This window comes from Myotis nattereri (assembly GCF_964212035.1).
Source record: "Myotis nattereri genome assembly, chromosome: 3".
Lineage (NCBI taxonomy): Eukaryota > Metazoa > Chordata > Mammalia > Chiroptera > Vespertilionidae > Myotis > Myotis nattereri.
The window spans coordinates 55,553,997-55,572,622 of NC_138077.1; the positions used below are offsets into that span (position 1 = coordinate 55,553,997).

Below are 18,626 nucleotides of genomic sequence, written 5' to 3' on the forward strand. Positions count from 1 at the left end.
CAATCAAGGGCATATACCTGGGTTGCTGGCTCAATTCCCAGTAGGGGATGTGCAAGAAGCATCCGATCAATGATTCTCTCTCCTCATTGTTTCTACCTCTCCCTCCCTCTCCCCTCCTCTCTGAAATCAGTAAAAATATTTTTTTAAAAAAAAAAAAATCTGGGACATATAGAAAACCCCAAAGAAGAAAGTGAAGTACTTGAGGCAGCACTAACTTCCATGAGCGTTTTGGTGAATTCCCTCCCAGCTCTTTCTCAGCGCCCATGTGCAGTCTAAGATTGCTCTCCTGTGTAATCTAAGCCAATGCTGCCCAAGGTCTGTTCTGCAGGCCGGCGGCATCACTGTGCCCCCGGAGCTTGCTGGAGGTACAACTTCTCTTCTTGGCCCAGGCCGAGACCTGCTGAATCAAGTGTGTTCAGGTGGGGACCAGCCATCTGAGTTTGCACAGCCTCTGGGTGGTTCAGACCCACAGGAAAGTTTCAGGAGCACGAGGGTGTACCAGTGCTCCTCAAAATGTGATCTGCCAGCTGTTATCAGGCTGCAACAAGAAACACAAAAATTGAGAGGAAACATTTATGTTAAACTTAGAAATATTGATGTTAATTTCACATGCTGTGACATCCAACCATGGGATCCTTTTAAAAAAATAGTATTATTGTATTTTACAAGGTCACTCCACAGTCGACTCCTTATAAAAAAGAAAAAGTGCCCTCACCAGTGTGGCTTAGTTGGGTGAGCGTCAGCCCATGAACCAAAAGGTGGCCAGGTTTGATTCCTGGTCAGGGCACATACGCAGGCTGTGGGTTGGATTCCTGATCTGGGTGCATGGGTGGTGGTGGGAGTGGGGGGGAGGGGGGTACAACCGATTGATGTTTCTCTCTCACACATTTATGTTTCTCCTTCTCCACCTTCCTCTCTCTAAGATCAATAAAAAATAAATAAAAAATAAGAATCTGCAGGCCCACTAAAAAAAACAAAAACAAAAAAAAAAGGAGAAAGGAAATTCATGAAAGTTGGTGCCTATAGGGAATGATAAAATGAGACTTTATTTTCTTTACTTAAAAATAATATAAAAATTCACAAGCAAAGAAAAGTAGGTTCTAGACCACAGATGGTTTGAGAAGCACTGGGCACAGTGTGTCTGAGTCTGTCTCTTCTGAGACAAAACTGCCTGTTTTCAAGGGGAACCTGCCACAACTGCAGCCACTTGTGAGGCCACTTCTAAACGGAGCACCTGCTTATTTTGCTGGAGTGAGAGGTTTTGAGTTTGGTGTGGAGGGATGAGTAGGAGCCAGACTTTGGTCTTTAGAAACAGAGAGGGCCACTGTAGGTTGGTTTGCTCATTTGTTTCACTGTAGGTTTATTAAAGCTGGGAAATGGCACGATCAGATTTGTGTTTTGAAATGAGTGGGCAAGACTGGGTGCAGGAAGGTATGTTGGGAGGCAGTTCAGTTGTCTAATCAAGAGTTGACTGTAGCTTAGGGGGTGGTAGTGGTGGAGGTGAGAAAGAGGTGAAAATCAAGATTTGTCTTTTGTCTTCACTTTTGTTAAAAGTGAAGTTTGAATACATGTATTTGGAGGTGAGGGCGAGAATGACTTCCTTCAAAGGTTTAGCTTTGTTTTCTGTATATCTTAGTACTCATGGTCTTCAAGATAACCAAGTTTCTGTGCTGTTTATTCAAATAAAGGATAAGCAAATGGTTGCCTCGCTTGCATTTGCTTTTGTCTCACAGTCAGCTCACTCTCAGCTCCATGCATTTTCCTTCGGTGTTGCCTGAGACATGGAGAACATGGTTCCATCTTATTTTAATATAAAAAACCTGGCTATTGGCCACTTTTACATCCTGAACTGCAGACCCTCAGAGCAAAATTTTAATTATATTTCCACAGCATAGGAAAAATCTATCTGGCACTGCTGGTGTGTTCAGTGGTTAGAGTGCCACCCATGCACTGAAGGGTTGTGGGTTCAATTTCTGGTTTAGGGCACATACCTGGGTTGCAGGTTTGGTCCCCAACCAGTCAGAGCGTGTGTAGGAGGCAACTAATCAATGTGTCTCTCTCACATTGGTGTTTCTCTCTCTCTCTCTCCCCCTCATCCCTCCCTTCCTTCCACTCTATCTAAAAAAAAGAAGAAATGAAAAAAATATCCTTGGGTGAGGATTAATTTTTTTAAAAAATCATTATTTAATAAGCTTCACTAAACTATGATTTTCCCAGAAATGCACAGGTATAAAATTTATGGATTAAAAATTAATATTATTATGTATGATATGTACCTGCACATGTGACTGCTAATTTTTGGTAGTTAAATTCCATTTGTATGTGTTGAGGAAACCACTCAGTGCCTAGCATGGTATGTATATGCAGTGATTCCCAGCTCTGGTCTTAACCGGCCAGTAATATTTCTTATAAAACTGGAGAGTCTAATCTAGGATCACCTCCTTTTTATTTTATTAATTAAAAACCTAAAACCAAATTAAGAATTTTTATATTTACTGTCACTATACATTTAAAAAAAATCTCAGAAACAACACCAAAGGGTGGGAAGTAGCCAAGAAAAGATTCCTTATTTTCTCCATTAGTTTTTAGAAACCAATTTTACTGGAGGCATAATTTACACATAATAAAATGCACACATAGTAAGTGAGGGTAAAACAGGAAGGACCAAGTCTTAGAAGACAGAACAATGATTGAAACCAGATAGATTTAGTTTTTGAAAAATTCATCTATCTCCTTCATTTTTCTCTTTTTACCACGGATTGGTGAAAATGTCCTCAGGGCTGGTCCGCAGGTACATTTGGGGAGCCATTCTAGGAGTGGCTGAGAAAGAGGAACTTGACTGAAAACAGTGTAGGGTAGAGAAATAACTTTTCCTCTACCCTTCTACGTCCTTGGCTGACACCCCCAAACATCACCATAATAAAACATATTAACAGGTGAACAAATTTAATTACATATGTGCACAGGGGAGTCCCACAAGATGAGAATCCAAAGGCAGCCAATGATTGAGGCTAACATACCCTCCTGAGCTAAGGGTAGGACCAGGGGCCTGGGGCTGCAGGGTAGGGAAGGCAAGTCATGGGAGGTGAGGAGAGGAAATGTTTGGCAAACAATGGCTTCCCTGCCAAGTAGGACAATCTCTCCGCTGAAAAAGTTCTCTCTGCGAATAGCTCTATTGCTGGTGCAGGCGGGCTTTCTAATGTAACGCTCCCTTACCAACGGGTTAGTAATGCTCTGTTTTCAGAGCTTCTCCTATGTCTGCAATTTCTCAGACATAACAAACATGCCAAAGAGGCATGTTTTGGGGTGGCAAATTCTGCCGCCCTCTGACCTAGAAAATGTAGTGCTAACCCTGAGGAGCCCTTGCTGGGGGCCCAGGAAGTGAAAGGTGAGGTCACGGTGGGGTGAGGAGGAGAATCATACTTGTGTATCCGTTTATTCATTCATCACCTCTTACCAATCTTTTTCTTTTAAACCTGTTTAGCCTATCAGCTTATCACCGTGGTGATTGCAGCAGCAGGAGGCGGGCTTCTGCTGATCCTCGGCATTGCACTGATTGTCACCTGCTGCCGGTGAGTGATGGAGTTCACACTCTAATTCTGTTTCTTTGCATGTGCTATGCAAGGGCCAATTTTTACTCTTCGGGAATGTTCCGGGCGGTTTACAACATTAAATCGTAATATATGACTGAACCACTAAAAAAAAGCAGAAAGGGAAATTCATGATAGGTAGTGCCATTGGAGGAAAGAAAAGACGGCCAATGGGACTTTATTTTCTTTAATGAAAAGGAATATCCAAAAGCACAAGCAACAACAAAGATAGATTGGACTGCGTCAAAGTTAAAAACTTCTCTGCTAATGTATGGAACAAAATTTTTTCTCTACCCTTTTAGGTTCTTTGGTCTGATAATCAAGTTAACATAAGACAGTTTATGGGATAAAAACACATTTAATTATGTATATAGGTGGTGGGTGGTGGCACATATAAAGATGAGACCCACAGGCAGTCAGACAATTGAGGCTTATATTCCATCCTGAGCTAAGAGAAGGGACTTCAAAGGGGAGGAGGGTGATTCACAGGAAGATGGATAAACCAACGTTCGCCATGCCATGCAGAGACGATGGGATGTAGAGACAGTGGGACGCAGAGGGGACTTGGAACAAACAGGCCCTGCTGAGCTCCCCAGCAGCTTCCCACGCCCAGCCCACACTCTTTGGAGTGATCTCTGGTGATAGCTCTCTTTCTGGACCAAGCCCTCCATCAAAATCCTTTTAGGCAGTTAAAGGGGGGTATAAAAGCTCTTCCTGGGTCTTTTGGGCCTTGACTGTCTTCAGCTCAAATCTGTCTGCAGGCCACAGTGGCATGTTCTGGGGAGACTTGTTCTGAACCCCTTCAGCTTAAAAGATCACTATCAAGAAGTGAAAGGACAAACCACAGAATGGGAGAGAGTATTTGCAAATAAATCATATGTGTAATAAGGGACTTGCATCTAGAATATATAAAGATGTCTTACAACTCAATAATAAAAAGACATTAAATCATAATGGACCATTTTAAAATGCCCTATTTTAAAATGGAAAAGAACTTGAAAAGACATTTCTCCAGAGAAGATATACAAGTGTCCAGAAGGCACATGAAAGGATGTTCAGCATCATTAGCCACCGGGGAAATGCAATCAAAACCATCTTATACCCACTGTGATGGGTAATTTTTTCTTTTAAAAAAAGCCCAGGCTGGGTAGTTCAGTTGGTCAGAGTATTATTTTGATACGTCAAGGTTGCAAGCTCGACCCCTAGTCAGGGCACATACAAGCACTAACCAGTGAATGCATAACTAAGCGGAACACCTTTACCTCATGTGATCAAAACTGAGGGGCTGGAGAAAGGTACAAGGAAAACAATGCAAGGCCATCCTCAGCCAGCACTTCTCTCTGAAGTCAGTCAATCAGTAAAATAGTTTTTAAACCCAGGGAAGTACAAGTGTTGGTATGAGGATGTGGAAAAACTAGAACCCAAATAAATACACTGCTGTAGAAATGTAAAATGATGCAGCCACTTTGGAAGTGCCTGGCCATTCCTCAGAAAGTTAAACACAGTGTTGCCATTTGACCTAGTACTTCTCCTCTTAGTTATATACCGAGAGAAATGAAAAGTTATGTCCACACAGAAACGTGTACATGAATGTTCATAGTGGCATTACTCATAATAGCCAAGAGCTGAAAATAACCCCAGTATCCATCAACTGAATGGATAAGCAAAATGTGACATATCCATACAATTAAATACTATATATATATATATATATATATATATATATACATATATATATATAGGCTAATATGCTAAGTGTCTGACCGTCAGACCAGTCACTATGATGCCCACTGACCAGCAGGGGCCAGACACTCAACACAGAAGCTGCCGTGGTGCTCACTGGCCATTTACAGAGAAACAGCACTGCGGACCTGGCACTCACAAAGCAACACTCGGCTTGCCCCAAAGTGGGACACAGGCCCTGCCACCACCCCAGAGCAACATCCCACCAAATTGTAACCAATGCTGCCAAGACCTCATGGTGCAAAATGTGGCCCACAGCCCAGCCCAGAAACAGTGACTGTGGGTGCCAGGTAATGACGTAACGTAGCAACACCTGGCTTCCTCTCCCTAGCAACTAGCCTCCTTGGAGTTTCTTCAGCTCAGGAACATGACTTGCTTTATAGCCAGGTGCAAACATTTTACAGTTTAACCAAATGTCTGTGAAACATTTTCACATGCCTCATCTCATTTGATCCTCACAGAAGTCCTGGAGTAGGTAGATAGGAGACTCAGTAGAATCCTATTTTCTTTTTATTAGCCAGAAAATGGAGATTTAGGAAGTTTAGAAAGTGAACTTAGAAAGTTTAGAAACCAACTGTAAAGAAATAAGAAATGGTGGACTTTCAAAATGACTTCAGGTTTTCTCACTGCAGAATATAGTCAAAGACTGCTGTAATTAAATATTTCACCCTTTGTTCTCCCTGCATGATATATAATAATCTGCTTCATGTTGATATTTACTGCTGTGTTGCTGACAGTTTCCTGAAAGAGACGTTGGGGTGCTTTGCTGGGCTGGAAAAAGTTTAGCTAAATCAGAAAGCAGGTCTAATTAAGCAAATATATATATATATATATATATATATATATATATATATATATACACACACACACACACACACACACACACACACACACACACATACTAGTGGCCCAGTGCATGAAATTTGTGCACATTAAAAGGGGATTAATTAGAGGAAGTATTTTAATATTGCTATTTGCCCTTTCTCTATAATAGAAGTATCAGGGATGAGAGAAAATTAGTAAAATGTATATGAAAATCTTCCTCCTGTCAGAGTCTGGGGCACGCTGCGGGACCCAGAGTCAAGTTCCTGCCCACCCATGTGCACCTCGAAATTGCACGAGACCCTGACCCGGCTGGCCCCACCCCTGTCAAGCCCCACCAGATGGAGGGCACAGCCTCAGGTCCCCCAGCCCAGTGCTGGGGTGGGGGGCGCGGCCTGAGGTCCCCTGTCAAGCCCCACCAGACAGGGAGCGCAGCCTCAGGTCCCTGCTGATCGCTCGTTACGGCTTGTGTTAGGGGAACCCTGACTCTGCTGTGGGCACAGCCATCTTGTGGCAGTGTGGTGGAGTGAGGGTCAGTTTGCATATTACCACTTAATTATATAAGATAAAGCTCTCGCTGGTGCCAATCACACGTGTGTGTTTCCATCTGTCATTGTCGATCGTGAATTTGGTTGACGTTTCTATTATAGAGAAAGGGTGAATAGTGATATTAAAGTATTTCTTCTAATTAATTTCCTTTCAATGTGAACAAATTCATGCACTAGGCCTCTAGTTCAACCATACAAAGGAATGAAATACTGATACATGCTGTAATGTGCATGAGCTTTGAAAATATTATGCTAAGTGAAATAAGCCAGCCTTAAAAGACCAACTATTGCATTTGTATGAAATGTTCCAAGTTGGCAAATCTAATAGAGACAGAAAGTATATGAGTGATTGCCTAGGGCTGGGTGGGCAGAGGGTAGAATTGAGAAGTAATGGCTAAGGAGTATGAGGTTTCTCTTTGGGGTGATGAAACCGTTCTAAAATTGTGATGATGGTTACACAACACTGAATATACTAAAAACCACTGATTGTATACTCTAAATGGACAAACTAAAAATCAAACAAAGATGAAATGGGTACCTGAGATACCTGAGCACAGAGAAGTTGTAGCAGGCCTGGGGATGAGCAGACCCAGCAGTGTGTGCTGGGCGCTGGGCTTCCTGGGAGCCAGCGAGAGTGGGTTTCTACTGGGAAGGGAAGAGAAAAGACAGAGTTGGTTCCCCTTCTCTGTGATTATCTATTCAGATAAGGAAACATAATCACCTTTGATTTAGATGATAATAAATGGCAGGCATTCTCCTGACATAGCAGACGGAGGAAACCTACCAAAATAGCAAGTTTTCTTTTCGACCACTGACATGCAGGACGTTTTAAGATATCCTTTGTCTCCAGTAAGGCTGAGGGACCAGGTTGCCCTAACAGCCCATTCGGGATGTAGACTTCATGGTACAGCCTTTGCCGGTCACTTGCAAAGTTGCCACCCAATGATCAAAGATAAAGTATGTTAACGTAAAAAACCGTTGAAACCTGTAAAGAATTTTTGTGAGTTTATTTGAGCCAAACTGTCGACATATGCCAGGAAGCAGAACCTCGATGAATTGAGATAATGCTCTAGAGAAGTGGTTCTCAACCTGTGGGTCGCGACCCCTTTGGGGGTTGAACAACCCTTTTACAGGGGTCGCCTAAGACCATCGGAAAACACATATATAATTACATATTGTTTTTGTGATTAGTCACATGCTTTAATTTTGTTCAATTTGTGACAATGAAAATACATCCTGCATATGAGATATTTACATTACAATTCATAACAGTAGCAAAATTACAGTTATGAAGTAGCAACGAAAATAATTTTATGGTTGGGGGTCACCACAACATGAGGAACTGTATCAAAGGATCGCGGCATTAGGAAGGTTGAGAACCACTGCTCTGGAGAATGGCGGGTTATATCTGTATTTATACATTGCAATCAAAGGAAAGGGACGTAGGTGGGTTACATGAAACCCACTGGTGATAGACTAGAGAGGTAGGAGAAGGCAAAGCAGGGAAACCCCTTGGATTGGATAAAAAGTAAAATGATAGACACATACTTAGGTGGGTGCAGGAACAATGAACATGATAATGAAGGAATATGTGGTATCTGTCTTGGAGCCCAGGCACATTGGGTTGTGCCCCAAGGGCTCCAGAAAAAGGGAAGTTACAAGTTACCCAGACATTTCAAGGGTATGTTATCATAAATGCAAAAAGACAGACAGGCTCAGTTAAGGTAGAGGTTGACCTTGTCAGTGAAGATACCGGCCTAGGACGTAACCACCCACCATAACTGCTTTTAGTTAAAGTTTAATTTCAGACCATCCTTTGTGGTTACTTTAGGTCTCTGAGTTTGTAAGACCGCCATGCAGGCCTCCCCTGAGCTTGTCAAGTTAGCATGTGGGCCCTTTCATCCAAAAGTATGAGCGAAATAAAATCCTGGGGCTGAGACTAGGAGCTGGAGAGAGAAACCCTGGGTGCTCAAGGGGACATCAGCCCCCTGTGTGCTAAATGCCCTGTACCAGGGAGCGTAACCATGGGGAAGGACCTTGTGACTGTTGGTCGCTGGAAAGGAAGGCTAGCTGTGAATAAGGAAGCCACTGTGTGAGACCAGGTGCCCCACCCTCCGGGCAGCGCAGTGGCAGGCCTCTTCAGAATTTGCAGGAGGAACAACACCTAAGCCACACACTGGACATTTGCTTTTATGACCGCGAGTTGCTTTGTGCTTTCCCACGAACATTTGCTTATAGGGAAATGAGGTAGAAGGAAGAAAAGTCCAGCGTACATATGGGTAAACATGTCTAGTACGTAGGTGACTAACATATTCCAACAATTTCCAGTGACCACCTCTCACATGTAGGGGACTTGCCCCAGGGTTTCCCTGACCCACTGACACGAGATGTGTAGGTGTATAAATAGGTGGCGTTTTTTTGCAAACAAGACATCCTGGTTTTATGGTTTGTGAAGTAGCTTCATGTGGTAGAAGAGCACTAGCCAGGGCGTTGGACGGCCTTGGTTCTAGTCCCAGCTTTGTTAGTAGCGAGATGTGGCCCGGGGAGCAAGTCGCATCTCTCTGCCCAGCCAGAGGCGCCCTGTCCCCAGAGCTCCTGTTCTAATAAATCTGCATGAGACCTAGAAGCTCCATGTGCACTGTGGTGCTCCCGCTGGCCGGAACCAGCGGCCGAAGGCCTTTCCTCTGACTCTTGGCTCCCACTGGCCCCATAATGCGCCCGTCTGTCCCCAGGAGGGTCTGAGTCAGCTCTCTGAGAGGCCTGCCATGGTCCCCTGGGCCTCTTAGTTTGGAGGGGTTTTTGCATATTTTCTTATACCTAATTGCATTTTTACTTGTTTGGGCAAATACTAAAGATAATAACAGTAATGACATTCCTGGTTAGGCAGCTACAAAGAAATATAGTGGTAGCTTTAGGTCTAATTTACCTTGTAAAATGCTAGATGGTGCTTTCACAAATGCCTTTTTTTTTTTTAACAAAATGTATTCATTTAAATTTTCAAATATTGTTTTACCCCACAGAAAGAATAAAAATGACATAAGCAAACTCATCTTCAAAAGTGGAGATTTCCAAATGTCCCCATACGCTGAGTACCCCAAGAACCCTCGCTCGCAGGAATGGGGCCGAGAAGCTATTGAGATGCATGAGAACGGAAGCACCAAAAACCTCCTCCAGATGACAGACGTGTATTACTCGGTGTGTATTCCGGGGCCAGGGGGCCCGCAGGCTCCGGTTCCCTCTGAGAATTAAAGGGATTCTGTTTGGCTGTAGTCAAAGCACTACAGCTAGTTACAGGTTACAGGGAATGATGGCCTAAGCCCCGTAGGGACAGAATTTAATGTTCAGTTCACTTATGACCTATTTGCATGTTAGTTATTGGAACTGACGGTGAGATATGAAGGCTGTTTCCACAGAGGCTGTTTCCATTGCCTTTATGGGATGGTAGCAGGAGCCGTCTTGTTATGAACCTTGCTTTTAAGTTATAGGATTGGATACTGGAAGATAGAGAAATGATACTTAGCCTTTGGCCCTTTCCTTTTTATCTCTTGTCTGCCCCACCTTACCTCATGTCGTTGGGTAATCGAAACTGAGGGGTTAGAGAAAGGTATAAAGAGAGCAATATAACCTCATCCACCACCAGCACTTCTCAGAGGTTTAAAAGATATATTTAGTAGGTGTTTAATAATTTGCTCTGCCCAGCCCTGGACTGTGTCACTCAGACAGATGGGACACACCCTGCAACCCTGGCTGCTTCTGTCCCACAGCGAGGAATCCATGTCATATTTCCAGGCGCTGCTCAGTTCATTTCACATCACACTGCGTCAGCCATACAGCAAACACATAAAGCCGAAAAATAAATAGATGTCAGGTGACTTCTCACACCATGTTGGAGCGGTAGCAATAAACATGCACTCTGGCTCCATGGGGACTTAATAACACCAGGCAATCCTGTGACAGAAACCACAGCCCCTCTGGCTGCTAAGGGGACTAACCATGGGGGCTCAGACTTTGGATGGGAAGGGCAAGTTTGTTTATGGTAAGAAAGCGATTGCTTCCATGGGCTCTTTGAAAAACTGAAACCTGGGGGACGAACGAGAAGACCCAGAGGAAAGATTAACGGAGACACAAACTTAGCTCTGGCCCAAATGGTTTTGTTGGTATTTCTTCGTAAAGGGTTTGCTTTGTTTTCCGTTTGTCAGGAAAGTTCTTTTGCTCTAATAACTGAAGCCATAGCCAAGCAGGTGTCTTCCCCAGGAGCGACCGGTGACCACACACTCACAGACTTGCTAGGGTCTCCTCCACCCCAGTGTGGTGTGACAACCTAGCAACGAACAGGCCTGCAGAGTCATAGGACCCAACTGTGCCTCCATGGCCTCAGCTAAAGAATCGCCTTCAATAGAGACGATCGAGAGCTTAAATGAACACCACCTGCATTTCAAAGATAGGCTGAGCACTCTGTGGCAGCAGAACCTGGCCACGGCCACGGCCACGGCGTGAAGCTGTCCCCCGTGTGAGTGCTGTCGCTCACCACGGTCTCGCGTGTGCCGCGGGCGTCCCCAGGACTTGCGTTTGTTCTGTGCAGTGCCTGTGTTTCATTTCTGCCAGGCAAGCCTTCTCCCCCAGGGGTCCCCCGTGAGGGCTTCCCCAGAGCAGTCTTGTCATTCCCAGGAGCCCCTTTTGCACATCAGACAGGCAGTCGCAACCTGCTAGGCTGGGACCTGGTCAGAGACACCTAAGAATCGCTGTTGGCCTCCTGCCTAGGGGTCCTAACACCAGCTCTGACAAGTGGGGTGAGGGGGGGGGCGGGGTCAGACGACCCTTCACCCAGTGAGTCCAGCTAAATGCCAGAGAGGATTACAGCTGCTGTGCTCCACAGAGAAAGACACTCTTTTAAAAGGTCAAGTGAATAATCAGATAATAATTAATCTGGATAATAGTAAAGATAACAGTTAATCTAGGTATTTTCCTATGTTGGTCTAAAATCACTGGACTGCCCTTGGTCGAAGTTTTTTCCATAAAAAACCGGCCTGGGGAGGGCCCTGGCTTCTAGGTTAGACTTTGCTGAGTATTAGCTGCCTCCATCTGAAGTTTATTATAATGCAGCATTCTCTTTTTTTTTTACTATTAAATTTAAACCATGAATAATAAATGGCCCTTTTTTCCTTTTCTCTCTGGCCTCCAGCCCACAAGCGTAAGGAATCCTGAACTTGAACGAAATGGACTCTACCCGGCCTACACTGGATTGCCGGGCTCCCGGCATTCTTGCATTTTCCCGGGACAGTACAACCCGTCTTTCATCAGTGATGAGAGCAGGAGAAGAGACTACTTTTAAGTGAGAAGAGAGAGGAGCCCATTGCTCCGAGCAAGTGGCTGGGTCGGCTGTTGCTCAGAGGGCTGACTGCACGGGGCCTGCAGGTGCTGCTCCCAGGACTGGGAGCCGCACTGGAGTGGCAGGCAGGAAGTGGGACGGGTGTGCGGGGCGTGGCCACCGTGGAAGGCCGCTCACTTGTTGTTACTGTGAATGTGCACATGGCCAGTACCAGGAGGTCTCGGCATGACCGCGGCTCGGCCACTGGCTGCAGGGATGACGCCGGCTAGGGCAGCTCGTTGGGCACCACAGCAAGCACCGGGGTCTCCTTAGTTTGCACTTTAGTAAATTGGGTAGGGGGTCTCCTTTGGGGTTTTTTTCCAAGACTCCCAGAAAGAAGGCCTCGTTTCCCCAGATGCTTCCATGGGCCTCGATTTGGTGATTAATTTATAGCAAAATACTGGCTCGTTCGTTGTTTTCCTGCCCAGCACCGTGTGCTAAACAACAGGTGATGGTGATGCACATACCACTAAGGTCTGGAGATGCTGTAGGCTATTGTACAATATTTTAATATGTTTCCAGGCCTTCTTGTGCTGCAGTCTCCAAGCCAACCCCCAGAATGAGAAATGGAAACGTGTGCGGCACAGCCCACCACGCCAGTTTGGTTTTTCAGTCAAGGTGACACCTAGAGTGAAGGTTACGTCTTCCCTTTGCAGTGAAAGCTCACTTTTTCAAACAAGCTGGGCCGGGGCAAAATGACTTCCATTTGGTTTTAGTTAGAGGCACACAGCTGCCCTGCAGAGAGGCCCAGCGAGCCCCAGCCGGGCAGGGGCTGAGCGGAGGCCCGAGGAAGAGCGAGAGGTGCAGGCGGTGGGGTGCTCTTCATCCCTGCGCACATGGCATGGTGCCTGGGTGTCTGACCTTCATCCTTGAGCCCGAGGCTGCTCCATGTGGAGTGGAAATGCTAAGCTGAATGCGGGTTGGGTGTGAGCTGGCACTTCACCACTAAAGGAAAAGCAGCGTGTGTAGTCTCGACAGCTGACTGTGGTTAGAGCAATGGGCTGAACGGGCCAGTCCATCGCCTGAAACCCCAGTGCTGTGGGAAGCCGGGCAGATTCCTGCGGAAGGAGAGCGAGCTGGGATGGAGCCACATGTAAGTCTGCTCACCTCCGATGCTGCACCTTTTTAACTGTTTCCCCGATCTCACCCACAAAGTCGGTATAAACTTTCAGCCAACTGCTCAGAACTATTTATTCACCGAAGAAGTAACTTATTTTCGCTCACCCAGTGATTTGCACTCTTTGTACTACTATATAGTTTCCTCCAGAAACACGGCCCTAATTCAGGTCAGCATTGGAGAACGAAAGACTCTGGGAAGACGGGGGTGAGAGTCGGCCTCGGGGAGGGAACGTCGCGCGTCTCCTTTATCGTGCCTGTGGCGTGGGGCCTGCGAGGGGCGCGTCCAGTGCTGTCTCTGACTGCTCCTTGTGGGGCTGTGATGACTCTGCTTTGACACATCCTAGGTTTGCATGAAGTAGAGAGCACAGAGGTAAAGAACTGGTCCCACCCGGAAGCCCAGAGCTCAGTGGAACCCATAGTGGGCACAGTTCTGTGCTGGGGCTGTTTCTTTAAGGTTCTCTAACCCCTTCAGATGTATCTAACCCTCACTCTTCTGCAGTCCTCAGCCTAACAGTTTTAAGTGCGAACTCCTGTGCCCCGTGGTCTCCACGCGTCCTCACCCCCCCTCCCCCCCCCCCCCCCCCCCCCCGCAGCAGCAGGAGCCAGGAGCGCCAGCCGGTGTGCCGCCTCCAGGTAGTTAAATTGCACTCATCTCATGAGAGAGATGCAGAGAGAATGCTGTTTTAGTCAGCAGGTGCCAACTGAAAGTCGCCTTTTTGAAATCTTGGCCCTTGCATCTGTCCGTGGAACCAGCCCTGTGCCCGTGGCCTCACATCTAACTGGAGCGCTCCGAGCTCCTGCACTCTGCTCGCCTGAGCCAACAGACTGAGTGGCCTGGCGCCCGGCTCTCAGTCAGCTCTTGCTCCTCCCAGGGCCCAGAGCCACGTGGGGGCGATTCTCAGGCGTGCCCCCTGCCACCGTTAGCTGCCACCACAGCTGACAAGTCACCTCCTGTATCTGGGCCGGAGCCATGAGCTCCACACAATGAAGTGTTCCACCCCAAACGCATGCTTGAGAAGAATCCAGAAAGGAATGTCCTGTGAGCTCCAAGAACACTTTCCTGTGAATGGGTTTTGTGCAGATGAAGTGGATTAAGAATGTGTTTTTCTTTTACTGTGAAAAAAGCAGGTCCCCCACAAGGTTGGGTTCACCTAGGGCGCTGCGATTGCTAGGAAGTGAGTGGGGGTGGGGAATGCCTCTCCAGGGCCTGAGGCTCTAAGAAGGCTTGAAGACAGCATGACCATTAGCCAGCCGGTGCTGACTGCCCACCGGGGTGAGGACTGGAAAGGCTGGCTTCGCTCCTGGGTGGGGCTGGTACCTCCAGAAGAGTCTGTCTGCCAAGAGCAGCACCTGCTAGGGCAGCAGCCACCTCAACTGAAGGGACAGGATGGGACTCACCCCTGGCCAACACACTCTCAGCCATGGCCCAGGTGTGCAGTGTCAGCCCCACACCTGGAATTCATAGAAATGCCCCAGCCCTGTCTCCCTGGGTGGGGCCCACGCTGGGGGAGTGGGAGGAAGGGGAAAGGGATGCCTAACTGCCCAGGAGACTCTTAAACTTCTATAGGGAAGAGTGGGGCCGAATGGAACCCACCTGTCCTGTAACATACCTGGGCAGGTGGCATCTGTGGGTTTTGTGTAAGCTCTTAAACAAAGGCTCTTATTTCTCATGTCTTTTCCTCTCCGCCCCGTGAGCCAGCCCGGGCTCTAGAGACAACATGGGAAGAAGTCTAAGGGTCACATGGCATCTCTGGTGTCTCCTCCACGCAGGCTCCGTGCAAGGTGTTTGACTCACGACACCCTTGGGAGGTGGGCACGAGAGCGCCCACTTCTCGGGTGTGGGAAACGTCAGAGAGGACAATTGCCTTGCGCAGCTGTGCTTCAGACCCTTTGCCGGGCTTGCTCTTCTCACTGTACCTCCCTGCCTCACCATCAGTGTACTTTAAATGTAATAGGGCATGGGAGAGTGAGTTTAAAGTGTGTTATCTTTTTGTAAAAGAACCTTAATGTTATTAAGCAATAGCTAAACTAATGACAGGAAGTGCAAAAAAAACAAACAAAAAACCTATGTTGACTCCCCTTTTGAAAAAGTCCTTTCCGGTTTGTCATTACATGTATTTCTTGGACACGTGTAGTCATCATTAAGAAAATAGTGCTGGTTCATGCTGAGCACGGAGCATGTAGGTACGTGGCTTTGGGGGTAGGAGGTGTAAAGCGATGAGCGGGGTTTGGGACACACAGCCAGACTTAGCCGTCCACCTGAGGGCCACTCTGTCTTGTTCCCTCGCTAAGGCTGTGGCTCCCACATTTTGGAGGCACACTTTTGTAAATATTATCCGAGTCGGGAACATATTCAGTTGAATGTCTGAAATGCTGACAAATCTTCCGGCTTTGACAAAAGTGTATTTTCAGAAGCAGCTAAGTCCTTTAGAGCAAAATTGCTGAGTGGATAGCTTCATCAAAGCTGGCTGGCAGCATTGGGGTCAGAAATGACGATGGGATTATTGAGTTCTTGAGGAGGTGACTGTGAAAGTTGGCCCAGAGGGAGGCAGCCTCTTTTCATTACAAGGCTGGATGGTTGCCCAAGAAAATGTCTTTGAAGGGTATTTATTCAGATGGGAACGTGCCCAGGCAGACACAGTAGGGTCTTGCATGTGGCCTTTGGGGGCCTCTATTAAGCCATCTTGCCCACTGGTGAAGGGCCCAGGTCCCCTGAAGCTCTATGAACTTTGCTTCTGGCTTAGTTTAGCCTAACACACCCACAACTTGGGTTTGACCCATAGTTCTGAGATTCTTACACTGATCTTAAAACTAAAGCAAGTCTTTGGAAAGAGGAAGAATTGCAGTCTTTTGCATCTTATTTAACACTACCCTACTGTCAGAGATTTTTTTTTTTGGTGTGTGTGTGTGTATGTGAAAACTTTTGCGGGGGTTAGAAGGGACATTTTATTTCACTCTGGGGTTCTTGTGTTTGGGTTTGAAAAAGGATACTCGGTTTTGTAGAGTTGGCTTTTACAGTGTGTGTTCTTTCCTCCAATCCCCAGAGAAGGAAACTCTGGTTAAAATACTAGGAGCATTAAAGTATTAAATGGCAGTTAATCCATTGTGCTAAAATATCTTTTCAGTAGTGTTTCTTTGGTGTAAACTGCTCACAGAAAAACCTGTGAAGCCAAAGGGACAGTATGGGTCTGAAAAGAGACAGATCTTAGACTGGCTCTGTCTCCTGGGTATCTGTGAAGAGGATGCATTAGATCTGGTTTTATCGTTGTTTTTTGGGCACATCTAAGGCATTAGATGCAGAATTATTGGGTAGGAAGGATGGGACCACCCAGGGAAGGGATGGATGCAGTTTACCTGTGAAACTAACCCACTTATCTTCCTCTATTGCCTGGGTTACAAAAAAGGTTTTTCAACCTGGGTTGTTGTGAGGTTTTTTTAATGTTTGTGTTGCTGGATTTGTGGTGAAATGAAGCATGTAGCTGGAATCTGAACTGTTTGAGTCACATCCTGGATCTCTCTTTGCAAACCTTGACACCTTAGTCCCCAATGGATTGTGTTAAATCCATTATGAGGATGTTATTTAAAATTGTATTATAACTGCAACCTCCACTAATTATTCAGTACTGTAGCAGCAAAGTATTATTTGTAAGAATTCGGTTATTTTTATACTTATACCCACTATAAGTCTGGCGTTCTAGTCAGTAAAATGATGCAATAAAATAAATATCATTTTCATTGTGTGTTTTTCTTGTAAAAGCAAGCAAACGAGGCAGAGCACAGCAGATAGTTTTTCCCGAGGGCATCAGGTAAACCATGGCGCTCTTGTGGTGAGCCCCTGCACAGGGAACCTTACACGTGAACTCTCACATGGCAGATGTAGGGACTCGGTATTTCTGTATCCTCCATGCCCCTCTCCGTGAGGAGACACACTTCTGATGATGGATGGATGGACGGACGGACAGATTGGCCTAATGATAAAACGCCTGGTTCAGGTATATAACCTGCTGTTGTTTACTTTTCTTTCTATGGGTTGAGAGTGTAAGTAACCAATTCAGACCCTGAAAACTTCCACTTGAGCTTCTCCCACTGCCACTCCAGGCCAATTCTGTATGTCCTGGAGGAGAAGGGGAAGAAAGCACATCTGTGCTCTGTGGTGGAGACTCTGGGGAACGATAAGATGGGGGGCCATGGCCCTGACACTATGGTGGCCTATGAATGTGGCGGCCTGGCTAGATGTATGTTAATCAGTTGCTTTCTCGGGTGCCTTTCGTGGCAGGGGATGGATGAGCCCCTCAGATTCCGTCAGCTCTGCGACAGAAACCTGGCCCCAGGAGAGGCCGTTAGGGCAGCCTGGGCATAGCGGTGACCTTTGGGCAGATTAGGTTCAGACTGCGGCCCATCAGACATCCTCGAATGGGGATGACCTGCACTCCTCTCCTGACCAGCCCCTCCCACTCCGCTTTCCTGCCCACATGGTAATCCCCAAGGGAGATCTTCACAGGAACGCAGTACTGACCCCTTTATTGTCCTGCCCAGCTCCGCCAGATACTATAAACATCACAGGTGCCAGGAATACGTTATCTATGTTGCTTTTTATGGACCTCATAAAAGATTGCACAGTCAGAAGGTCTGGGCTCTGACAGCTGGTACAAGACCCTTTTCTAACAATTTCTAACAACCTGGCTGTTTTCCCAGGTTGTGATGTCAGGCCTAAGAGTCTGCTCAGCTCTCTGAGTATCCTAGTCAGTGAAGTGGGGATAACAATTACTTCCTCCCAGAGTTGTTGTGAGGATTAGAGGGGAGAATTCATTTGAAAACACTGCAAACTACTAAGAACACATATTGGTTCTCTTCACTGGGGCCCTCCTGTCACACAAGAAAACAGACGAAAGTAGGATGAGGATGTTCACGTCAATGCTGATTCACCAGGAACTGGTCCTGAAGACCTTGGATGTGATTCAACTTCTTGGAAATCACAGGCATTTGGTGTTGGAAGGCAGAATTGCCAGCAGTGGGTACTGACCTGAGCATGATAAGAAAAATGATATGTCAAAAGTGACCCTTAGGCCGGCCGGTGTGGCTCAGTGGTTGAATGTTGACCTATGGGCACATGCCTGGGTTGTGGGCTCGATCTCCAATAAGGGGCATGCAGGAAGCAGCCCATCAATGATTCTCATCATGGATGTTTCTACCTCTCCCTTTCCCTTCCTCTCTGAAATTGATAAAAATATATTTTTTAAAAAGTGACCCTTAGACTAAGAGGAAGTAGGCTATTCAGGATTTTGAAGAGGATGCCTCTAGAGAAACCATGTCAAATTCAAAGGCTAACACAGGCCAAATAAATAAGGTTTAAGTTTATGTGGGTCGCAAAAGAACAAAAGCTTCAATTTTCATAGAAACGTAGGTTTATTTAGATAGAGACATGCTGAATACAAA

The 18,626-nt window shown here is 46.2% G+C and overlaps 1 protein-coding gene across 1 annotated transcript in view; it reads left to right on the forward strand.

Moving 5' to 3' along the window:
* Positions 1 to 16,919, forward strand: part of HEG1 (heart development protein with EGF like domains 1) — a gene marked incomplete at its 5' end in the record, with an annotated part of 88,936 nt that extends 72,017 nt beyond the window's left edge. Inside the window, 3 exons of the mRNA XM_081085407.1 lie at positions 3,485 to 3,572; positions 9,724 to 9,898; positions 11,886 to 16,919. Of these exons, the coding sequence (XP_080941533.1) occupies positions 3,485 to 3,572; positions 9,724 to 9,898; positions 11,886 to 12,035 (413 nt within the window). The 3' untranslated portion in view covers positions 12,036 to 16,919. The remainder of the gene's footprint in view (positions 1 to 3,484; positions 3,573 to 9,723; positions 9,899 to 11,885) is intronic.
* Between the last annotated feature and the right edge of the window lie 1,707 nt (positions 16,920 to 18,626).